This window comes from Schistocerca cancellata, chromosome 3, assembly GCF_023864275.1.
Source record: "Schistocerca cancellata isolate TAMUIC-IGC-003103 chromosome 3, iqSchCanc2.1, whole genome shotgun sequence".
NCBI lineage: Eukaryota > Metazoa > Arthropoda > Insecta > Orthoptera > Acrididae > Schistocerca > Schistocerca cancellata.
In genome coordinates this window covers 42809175-42821565 of record NC_064628.1, presented here as the reverse complement: position 1 = coordinate 42821565, position 12391 = coordinate 42809175, and the positions used below count along the sequence as shown (strand labels likewise).

Here is a 12391-nt window from a genome sequence, read left to right as displayed (position 1 = left end):
ATTATAGTTTTAAACACTTATGGTGGTTTGTGTGAAATTAGTTATTACTTCCATGCTAACTTTAATAACGTGAGGTGTTGATTTTTTTAAAGTGAGATGTCCACTTTGCAGCATGTTTGATAACAGGCATAAAGTGATGGACTACAGTTAAGTTTGAGGCCAGTGAAGGGCACAATACTACTCGTAACTTGGAAATATCAGTTTTGTGTAGCCCATCAGAGTTCTGTTTTAGGAAACCAATAAAAACAGACTATGTTTTAGATGTGGAATTGTTAGTTTATAAAGGTCAGGCATGTTTTGTTGTGTGAAATTCATTCAGGTTAGGTTAATTTAACTACTGCTAGCGAAGCAGGTGATAATAACAACTATTCTGTACGAGCTGCTATAGCTTGCTGATAACTGTTTGGTTGGTACATAAGAGATTGCTATTAATAAAGTAGAGTACAATAACAACTTCAGTTCTATAGTAGGTGTCTCACATTGCAGATGGTCATTTTTTTTGAATGCACTACACAGCTTGAGACAGTGATTATGTTGGGACATGTGAGATAACTTACTGTTCATCACTGCAAAACTCATTTGATTTAATTTAGTCATTCATCCAAGGATCATCTCACAATGATATAAATTTTGTTATTGTAATACTATGAAAATAAATAGCTTAACATGTACATACTCACAGAGTAAGTAAGTATGCTTTTATGAGGATGGGATGGGGTTTAGCCATGGCCACAATCAGGGAACTATCCCGGCATTTACCTGAAATTACTTAGGAAAACTTAAATCAGCTTGACAACTGCATTCATGGTGGGTCCCTATTGTAGGCTAAAGTGCATGGCTCTTGTGTTGCAAGCTGGAGTTTACAACTTTTTGACTTGGTTGTACCAGTTGGGTGATACTATAAAGTAGCCAATGTGACTAGCTTTAGTATAAGGTAGCCAGTGAGACTAGCTTAATCTAATGATTTTTTCAGCAGAAAATACAAAATTATTACATTTGTTTTCGATATTGTGGGCATCAGAATAACTCCACTGCTCTTGTTAGTAGCATGAATTTTAAGATTGACTACTGATTTTCATATTTGTAATGGAAAAAAACTCGATGTGCTGACAGACTGATCTGTAGCAAAGCCTGAGACTTAGATTAGGTTGGAATGTTATGGTTTGATTGTGATTTGGTGAAGCCAATGAACTTGAATTGAAGAAAACAAGATATACTGGCAGACTGACTTGTAGCATACCCTGGGTTAGGTTGGATGTGACAGTTTGCTTTGGAGTTGGCAAAGCCAACAAATATCAATGTGAAAATGCAACTACCATAATACATTGATATGTGTTGTAGCCAAAGATATACAGGGTGTACATAAAGTCCGGGCACACTTTTAATTATTTATTGCACAAGAACTAAACATTGTACAGATGTCATACATATTGTATTTTGAAGAAAAACTCTGAAAGTTTCTTTTTTTACAAACATTCAATATGCAAACCATGAGTGACCCGGTAGACATCAAAATGGTAATCGAATTCTTGCCATACCTGTCCCAGCGTGGCATCGTCGACTGTGGCAGTCGCTTCCGTATTCTCTCCCAGAGCTGTGCTACATCACATGGTAGTGGTGGCAATACACCAGATCATTAATGGGTCCCCGCAGAAAAAAAGTCACACGGAGTGAGATCTGGTGATCGGGGAAGCCATTTTATGAAACATCTGTCTCCTTGTGTAGCATGGCTGATTCATTGATGCGGCAACTCCATTTTCAGGTACCCATGAAATTCACGATGAAAATGGGGTGGAGCCCCATCGTGCTGAAAGATGAACGGAGAGTCCCATTGCGTTTGAGGCTTCAGCCATTGCTGCAACATGTCCAACTAGAAATATCCAGTGACAGTGCTCTCGGTGAAGAAGGATGGCCCATACAGTTTTCGACATGATGAAGCACAAAAAACATTTACCATTGGGGAATCACCCTCTAATTCAGTGCATTCGTGTGGATGCTTTGTAACCCAGATTCAACAATTATGCCTGTTCTCTTTCCCGTTAGTGTGAAAAGTGCTTTTGGTGCTAAAAAGTAAGCGATCAACAATGCCATCCCCATCCTCTTTCAATTGTTGCAACTGCGAACAAAACTCAAAATGCCTGTCTTTGTTTTCGTCATTGAACTTCTGCACTAGCTCCAATTTGAATGGTTTCATAGACAGCTTCTGTCACAGGACTTTCCACACTGTCATTGGAGCCAGTTCGAGTTAAAGAGATGCATGATGCACTGATATCTTTAGACTCCTTACGAATGTGTCTTGTACGCAATCCATATTCACTTCACTCACACTGAGACGTCCGCTTCTCTTTATCAGGCACAAGCAACCCAACGTAACAAATTTGTTGTACCAGTGGTAAATGGCCTTCCTTGTTAGTGGCTTCTTACCATACTTGGTTCTAAACATCTCTTGAACAGCTGTAGCATACTTGTTTTTGCGAACTTCAACACACAGAAAGCTCGCTCCGCACTTGAACTCACCATGTTTGCGACTAACGCTGACTATCAGCAAATTACCAAACTCTTAAAAATTACGTATGTATGATATCTGTACAATGTTTAGTTCTTGCGTAATAAATAATTGAAAGTGTTCCTGGACTTTATGTACACCATGTATATGTGCCATTGCAGTATCTTCTTGTATGTCTTTATTTCTGACTTTGTCAAAGATTGTGACAGTGTGATTAAATTTTAACCTAATCAAACAAAATATTGGCTAACTTTGTCTGCAAATCGTAGAAAATTTTGAAAGAGTATTCTAATTCAGTACCAACAAACAACTCAGTTTGACGTATTCAATTCCCATCGTTCATCACATTAGTTTAAAAAAAACTTCAGTATGCAGTACAGTAGCTGCTGATACTGAAAGCGCACTTTTCTTTTACTGTACAATTTGATTTACACACAGTTTGCACCAAATTGACTGATTGAAATCAGCTTCAGCACATTACCTTGCATTTTCTTTACATCATGGTGTGAGAACTTCCAATTTAAAACATGTATGTAACAGCACTGGTATTATACATTTTAGTAAACTGCTGTTTTCTTGTAATCATCATGATGTGACTTGTGTAGTTCCTCATCAGTAGGTTGTAAATTACAATATGTGAAGGCTTGTCAACTATTTTGGTGATTTATTCATGGTTTGCAGGCACTAAAGTTAAGATACATTGTAAATTGCCTGCACCCCAGGCTCTATATTTATGATATCTTGTTAAGATGAGGAACTTATAAACTAGATCATGAAATAATATGGTCTGTCACATTTAACTTTAATCTTGTGCATGTTTTATAAGAAATGTACTTCTAGGTATACATAACTGCTGTGAGATACATTACAAAATATTTTTTACTTAGTATTAACACTGTGTGATTACAATATGTTTCTGAAATTATATCTGTTTCCTGCCAGCATCAGTAGTTCACTTGGGAAGTGGTGAAAGATTTCTTTGTTTCTGTGACAGTGGGATAAAGTTGTGATTAGGAAAACCATTGTCAATTATTACAAAAATGGATGGTATTGTTTTGCAGCTATGGTTATCGTTGGACTAAATCACCTCTGATTAATCACTGGTATCAGTCACAACCATAAAATATATATGAATTTGTTTCCAAATGTCGCTGTGTAACTGAAAATGTCATGTATCTATAGGAATGCTGTTCAGCTGAACATTATTATTTTAAACACATTGGAACAAAAAAGTGTTTCCTTGTAATACACAAGGCCAGTGAAAAAGTGCAAATACTATAAGTCTAGCTGTGCAAATCATTTCCATTCACTTTTGAATATACAATGATGGGCCGTACAATCTTCGTACACCCATTGGAGAAGACTTTTTTTTTTCTTTTTTTAACTAGGCATAATTAGTTTCAGGCTGGTTGAAACTCCACTTTGAAATACAAGTCACTATTTTTGCCACTGTCTCAACCATCCAGAAAGCAGAAAGAATCGAATGATCATAGACATTGTTGGTGTTGATGTGCAGCCTATTTCACTTCTGGGTTTCATTTGTTTCCATGGTGGTGTCTTCCTCATGGAAAATAACTCAATTCATTGTATTTGCTGGGTATACCGGAGGGGTACTAGAGTAAGTGACAGGACTTAAAATCCTTATCTATCTACAATATATTTCTTCCTCATGAAACTGTTTACCCAGATTTATTACTGGATTGCTTGTAGTGAGAAACCACCTACGCTTTTTTCGTCACTGCCCATACGTTGACAGACCCTGCTGTTGAAATAGAAGCACTTTCCCACAAATTGCTACTTTTTATACAGTAGAGGGAGCCTGCATAGTAGATGGGGCCTTGAACGTATTTGACAAACGTTCAGGGAGAGCCTCTTTGCTAGTTTACATACATGCTGTGAAAGTCCTTAATACATCACTGAAATTCAGTGGATAGTTGGGTGTGTTCTTGAAATTTTCTGTGCACCATACTGACTGGGGCAGGGGAAACATTATTTCTGCTAAACCTTTCAGTAGTTTGTGGGCAGGAAACACTTCTGTTTCAGTCTTTCAAAATAAAACAATCTACTCATTCTTGATCAACAGCCTACATAATTTAGTCTCACACATTGGTAAGGAAAATTATTGATCAAACATTTATCGCTGTTGGCTACAGCTTACCCTTGTCAGTCGTGGACACTGAAATATGAATGATTATATGCTCCAGTGAGTTTGTACTACCATTACTGGCTGCAGTTTGTAATCAATAACCCCATAAAACAACCGCCACACACATTGCTGAATGCTAATTAGTACCTGTAGGATCTTGGCTCCACATTTAATTAACTGATATAAAGCCCTGGAGTTATGTTACAGTGTGTCAGACGTACCTCTGAAGTCATCAGGATGCTGGATCAGTGCCAGAAGTTGTTACTATCACAGTAGATCAGTCCTGTCCATGTCAGTATTTATGTATCTACAACATTAACCTTAATGTAATTGGGTAGATAAATATCTCCTTGCTAAGCAGCACCAGAGAACACACGTATAAATGGTATTATAATTTAGCTTATGGAGCCAGTGGCTACTCCTGGCAGAAGGGTTCAAGGGGGAGGAAGAGGGGTGAAGGGAAAGAACTGTTGAGGTTTAGGAAAAGAGTTAGACTTTGGTAAGTCTTCCCTGACTTGGGGACTTACCATCCAGTAAGCCTCCCATGGTGTGGGGTGCTGTGCGCCTTTTCTGAACTCGACCCCTTTTCCTAAATCTCACCAGTCCTTCCCCTTCACCCCTCTTCTTTCTCCTTCAGCCCTTCTGCCAGAAGGAGCCACTGGCTGTAAAAGTTAGCAAATTGTAATACCTTTTATATATGTGTGGTCTCCTGCTGCCACTTGGTCAGAAGTTTTTTTTTATCCGTCAAATTACATTATATTTTCAAAGATTGATTATTTTGATTAAAACATTAGGTAGGTAGTTTTGAGTTATTTGATGCTTGAGGAAGGGAATCTACTTTCAGGCCACAGCCAGAGAGACGCACTCGCAGCCATAGTGCAGAACAAAAGAAAGTGAAAGAGAAAGAAAAAGAGAAAGAGAAAAAAGAAGAAGAAAGGAAAAAGAAGCCAGAGAAACCTCGACCTAAAGCTCGATCAAGGTAATTGATGAATTGTTACTTGTCATTGCGAAGTTGTTCAAGGTATGTACAGTAGGGGCCATTCTGTAAGATCTTGTCCTTCTTTGGGTTCATACCCCGGTTTGCCTTCTAGATTTAGCTGCACTGCGCTTTCCTTAAATGTGAATGCTGAGAGGGTGCCACATTCAGTTTCCTAATCAATCCACTTCCAATTCAGGTGTATACCCTGTCTGTTGACCAAATCAGTGATCATATGTTAAACTCTAGATATCCTTCCTTCTTTCCTTCTGTGCTTTAGTTCTAACACATTTCTAGAATCTGGCCATAAAATTTGGAACAGAAATCTTTCAGGAAGACAGTAGCAGCATATAGTAAGAGAACGTCGTATTTTTAGACACTTTTTAATAACGTCCTAGCCACATGTTAACACTGGACCTAATTTTACACCATTACTTGCTCACATAAAGTGAACCCAGGCACAAATACCTCTACTTTTCCATGTACCCACATCTAAGACGTCTCTTTTGTACCTATCACTTTTCAGTTGATTGTACTAACATAATTATGAGAAAAGAAATTTTCTTTGTGTTACGTGTATCAAGAAGTATTCATTTATATGCTTAACAACTTTTTGTCAGCCAGAATATATATACTATTTATTTCAAAGCTGTATTTAATGTAAAAGCATTTCAGACATTAATATTGCTGCCAAAAAACTGGGATTAATTTCCATTACGTCTAAGCTGCGCAAACATGAAGAAATGGAAATCGCAACCAGAACTTCTTGTGTTTTCATTACTTAGAATAGCAATCATAATTCCATGTTGCATTTCCTTGTTAATGTAATTTTACATTCACTGGACAGAATATGAACGTCACCCTGATATTAGGAGCTTTACCTTTGATATCCAGAACAACCTGATTGATGCATCTGGATTATGAATGGTGGTCAGTGATGCCTAACACCATTCCTTACAAATAAACTCGTCTATTTCAGTGGGAAGTACTGGAGAAGACTAATGGATAATTAACTTTTTCTCCCCCTTCCCCTCAATACAAGCCACTTAGGCTTCAGTCATAGTGACACTGACATCGAGGAATTCCACAGACTACTGACATCAGATATATCAGTAGGCCAGTCCAGTGCAGACTCAGTGCAGCCGCTCTCATCATTCAAAATTACAGACTTTGAATGACAGTCACTGAAATTCAAATCAGTTTACTTTCTTTGGTCAAAGTGGCTGACATTCCCACATGCAAAACATATATTGTGAGAAGTTTTTAAGTTCAGTAGAAAGTAAGAGTAAGTGGCACCTTGAGGATGAGAGAGAGAACAGCATGGATATGTCTCGGAATCTCTGGTCCAAAATTACTATTTTACTGCAACAACCTACAAATTTAATAACAGTTAATTGAACATTATGGCACTTAAAATTACATTATGTATGTTCTATGGCTGTCTAGCCATTTCAGCCTCCTGTATATGTTTCATTTGCAGCATATCATCTTGTGGGGTTTCAAATAAAAAAATGTGGCCCTCAACTATGTACCCTCAGACTCAGAGTTGAAATATTAAAAGATTTGACTGGTTTCATTTTCTAGGTGCTGGGATACTTAGTTGCCGCATTACATGCCAAATACTGCCCGAGTCTACAGTATACTTTATGAATACACACATGAATCGAATGGTTGAAGGTTCCTATCACTCGGCAATTGCAAATTTTGAATGTAACATAGAAATTTATAAATGAAAGATTGCAATTAATTAAAATCTGCAGGTACTATTTTAACGACTTTAAATGATGAGTACGTAGCTGAAATACCTTTAAGAATGCCATTTATTACTGCAAAACACTTATTGGTGTCGGTGGTCCAGCAATTAGATAAAATATAAGTTTAATAACAGGGAAACAATAGATTCCTACTTCACGTAATTAGTTATGAGCAACAACATAGCTCGTGAGATATTCACTTCTAAATGCATACTACGTCTTCACTGCAGAAGCCACAGAAATCTCACAAGTCAGCACTACAAAATAATTTTATATCCCATGACCACGCGCAAACTGCTCAACACTCTCCAGGTATTTCCTGTGACCATCTGTCATGCCTTCCCGTCCAGCACTTCCGTGTGTCCTGTGTGACCCGATGCTCCTCTCCCACTCCCATACAGTCTCTCCATTGATTTCCGTAGTCGCCTACTGTAGTAATGAGTGCTGTGATTGGTCAGAGTGCTCCCGCCATGTCTCCAAGCCAACACACACTCACAAACATATTGAAACACATACAAAATACTGGATTTACATTTAAATAACTTGAAATTAAATAAATATTCCTATGGCTGGACCATAAACACACTCTTAACACACATTATTGAATACATAAATAGATTAAATAAACATATATCAAAGGAATAGAAGCAAAAGTAGGTCAGTAGCCTAATGCCCCTGTGCTTACTAAAACACAGTAAATATTTGATCAATTTCGTCATGAATAGTATGTATCAGATATAAACAAAGACATAGATGAATAAATATATTTATAAGCCTGGTGCTACCGTTTTTTCGTCTAACTGTGAAGTACTTATGGCTTGACTTGATCAGTAGTAATCGGTCAATTTGACCTCCAATAACTCATGTACTATTCAAGTCACATGCCTGTAATTCGTACCATTTTAGGTTTACACTAGTAGCTTTCTAAAGGCATATCAATCGACAAAATTAGATGAACCGTTTAGATTTTGGAAATTCATTGCTGGATGTTACTTGTATAATTTACAGTCAGATACTAAACTTTAAACAAATAAAAATATTGAAAATCTCATTACACCATCAGAATCAACGTGTAAATAAAGGTAATGTACATGTTTATTTTTAAGGTATCATGATTCCTCCGACTATTATTAATTTCTACGTGAACTGCGAAATGTCTGCCATTATGGTTTCACAAAGTTCGCCATCTTTGGCACTCCCGGCATACAAATCTCCTTCATCGACACAAAGCACAGTCCTCGACACAGTGTCAACATGGAATTCCCAGCCACACGGTGTGCCTGGACCATGTACTGGGGCTACCCCTCTTGCTCCGGCTAATGCTCGGCACCACGTGGTTGCTGACAAGCCCTGGCTTGCCGAGCGGCCCGTGCGGCCACACCAACTCCAAAATATTTTCAGGGTGCCACAACTCGCCTGTTATCTCACAATCTGCAACATAGGCAAAATCTGTATCTGTAATTTTGGGTCTAGATTATAATCTCAAAAGTGAAAAAAGTTGTGCATATTAATTTTTCTGCTTAAAGTTACTGTAGTGAATCTTTTTTGAGTTGTGGTAGGTAGGCATTAGCTTTCTGCAAATCATTATTACTGCTTACTGGCATTTTTATGCCGGTAGGGTGGTGATTCTGTTTTATGAGGTGGTATGCAAATGTGCTGTACTTGCTTCTCCTTTTCACTGCTTTAGGTGTTTGTAGAATATAATTCTACAATTTATATTTATCTTTTGCATACATGCTTGATGGCAGTTATAGAAGGTTAATTGAGATATTTCTGTTTTGCTGAATTTATTCAAAATCTTGCAGAGTGTTTGTAATATTTCCAGTGTGACCACAAATCATCTCAAGTGATAGAATGTTTCTCTCTTTATCTCATGTATTCATAAAACTCATCTTGTTATCCCCATAACTGAGGAAAGAGTGAACAGTACTTGCCATGTCAGAACACATTCTAATCTGAAACTTCCTGGCAGATTAAAATTGTGTGCCAGACCGAGAGTTGAACTCTGGACCTTTGCCTTTTGCAGGCAAGTGCTCTACCATCTGAACTACCCGAGCACGACTCACGCCCCGTCCTCACAGCTTTACTTCTGCCAGTACCTCGTCTCCTACTTTCCAAACTTTGCAGCTCTCCTGCGAACCTTGCAGAACTAGCACTCCTGAAAGAAAGGATATTGCAGAGAATGGCTTAGCCACAGCCTGGGGGGTGTTTCCAGAATGGAAACATTCTAATCTATTTGTTAGAATAGATTCTAATCTTCTTGGTCATGCCAAAAATTGACCAAGGAGATCAGTGGCTCTGTGAGTAAGCTGTCAGCCAATGTCATCGAGTGTCTGGCGACCATTACTGGAGCCATTGTGACTGCAACCTAATGGTCAGTAATCTTCAAATTTGGTGACTTTGCAAGTCAGAAAAATTATAGTATTTTATTCTAATGACCAACAAACTGATTTTGGGTAATTTCAGTCATGTGAATTAGGGAACTATCATATAGTGAAATATATGTGCCATGTAATGAATGTAGTATCCTTAAATGGTTTCATTATCTACCAGTTGCCCATCCTGTTAGTATGATCGCAGGGGCCATTACTATTCTTCACTCTCAGAAAAATGCCGTTTAGATTTTATACTTCCCAAAGTGTTCTCCATATGTGCTATCTGCACAACTGAAGTCTTTTGTTTCCATTTGCACTGGCGCTAGCAGTTCTAACATTAATTTTGTATTTATACAGCTCAGATGTTTCATAGGCATTGTGTCCCCCAGATGTCTGTTTAGATCAGCATCACTTTCATCCCAGCAGGCTTCTATTCACAAGGAAAGTACACCAGCTGAAAGGGTAAAACCCAGATAGCAGTAATTTTAAAATATGTTAATGTGTGTGTTTCCACCCATCAGGGCAGTGTATGTGTAAAAATCTGCATTTTCATGCAGTCTGTTTTTGAGGCTAATGAATCTACAGAGTCCAGAAGGACAAGTTTCTTTAGAAAGAATGCTGTGTAACATATGGCTATGACCAGCAGATCCACAAGAGTTAAAAATGAGGCATTATTTGCCAAAAAGCTAAACATATGGTTGAAACCATATATGCTAACACATGTGCTACTTACAGAGTCAGATTTACCAAATTAGGAATTCCTGTGTTGCAATATGTTCTTCCCTTATTCATCATTGAAGTGCAAATGTGAACACACTGGAATGGAACAGTGTGCACACTTGACAAGGGCAACATAAGGACGTGCTACATCATTTTTGGTGTGTCCCGACTGCAGTGGTCCAGTATGAAAACTGCAGTGATCATATTATTTCATGCCATTGCCATAGGCTGCACCGTTCTTTTGTGTTTTATCACGTAATTGATACGTCACATTTGCACTTTGATGACAGGTAAGGGAAGAACCGGTAACACATAGCAACTATTACTTTGGGAAATATGCTTCTGTAAGTACTGCAGGCGTACATGTGTGTTGTTCCAAGCAAGTGTTAAGCCTGTTGCCTAAAAAAACTTCATTTAGAAATCTTGTGAATCTGCTGATCATAACTGTCTGTTTCACAGTATTGTTTCTCCAATGACTGGCACTTCTGTAGCGTTATAGCTTCATTAACGTGCAAACACCAGCTGTACACAAATGCTGAATTTTACAGGTAAATGACCTTGATGGATCAAACAATGGAAACTCCAGGTTGGAACAGTACTAGGAAAAGGATAGATTGCTACTCAGCTTAAAGCTGACATGTTGACGTGCATACAGACACAAAAAGGACTGTTATGCATTTAGCTTTTGGCCAAAGCCTTCATCAGAAAAGGAAACATACACATCCACACAAGTAAGCACTGGTCCAAGCTACCAGAGATGGCAGTTATGTGTGCGTGAGGTGTACTTGCTTGTGTGCGCATGCGTGTTTTTATTTTATTATTTATTTATTTATTTATTTTTTAAAGAAGGCTTTGCCCGGAAGTTAAATGTGTTCATCTCCATATTTTAAATCATTTTTTTCTTTCTTGTTTTAATTGATAGGATAGGGGTACTTCCCTTGTCAGGAATAACAGTCTGCTTTATTACCAGGTTGTGTCTAAAAGTTTAGGTGTTCTGTGGGATAATGATTTATGGCCTCTGTTTGATGCCATCACTAGCACCTCTAGATATCCCTAGTAAATTTGTGATTATAAGTTTCCACTGATTCACAAAGTAGTTATCTACATTGAAAGTCTGCTGGGTCTGATGTGAGGAAGACTCAGCAGAACACAATAATAATTACAGAATACTGGCAGCTAAGAACAATCCCAAGCGTGTCACAGCAGGAGAAGAAGATGAAAGATCCTCTCTATGTATTACAGAGAAACCTAAAAACCAGCACCAGAATAGGAGTATTAAGTTTTACACAAGTCAGTGCTATTGTATTTGTTGAGTTTAAAACCACAAACAATAATTACTTTCAGCCAGATCTTGACATTACCTCTTTTTTGGAGAAGTTACATCTCATGTTACATACTATACAGTCTACTTTCATGCATCATAATTATCCGGAGTGATTGGTACACTGTCATGCTCTCCTTATTCATTTACGTCTTGGCAGTCACTGCCAGCTACATAAACCAAAGAATATTACCAAAATCTTATTGATAAAAGCTGAGTTTTAAGCTTGAATGATTATCACTAGAAAATTATGATCATGATATTGGTGTTGGATGTGATTATGCATTGAGTTATATTTCAGATAATTGGAAGGAAAGTAGCATCCAAGCCACTGAATTTAGCTGTTAAAAATAAAAGGTAATATATTGAGTGAAGTTGCAAGACACTTAGGTAAAAAGTTATTTCTTTCTTGGTGCTTAGAGATAGATCTTGTGGCTGTTTCCCTTTGGTGGAAAAACAATATTTTTGAGAAATAATGAACTAATAGTTGGTAAACAACATGGACCAAGAGTTTCCAGAAAAGAGGAAGTAATCAGGGAAAAAATAGTTTACAGGTTTCTTATTATGTCACCCACAGCTTGCCGGGTCTTTCT

At 37.8% G+C, this 12391-nt stretch overlaps 1 protein-coding gene across 1 annotated transcript in view; it reads left to right on the top strand.

The window, feature by feature from the left end:
* The window catches only part of LOC126176883 (RNA-binding protein with serine-rich domain 1-A-like), a 63036-nt gene that overhangs the window by 20601 nt on the left and 30044 nt on the right, over positions 1-12391 (top strand). The window contains exon 4 of the mRNA XM_049924083.1: positions 5497-5631. Within this exon, the coding sequence (XP_049780040.1) occupies positions 5497-5631 (135 nt within the window). The remainder of the gene's footprint in view (positions 1-5496; positions 5632-12391) is intronic.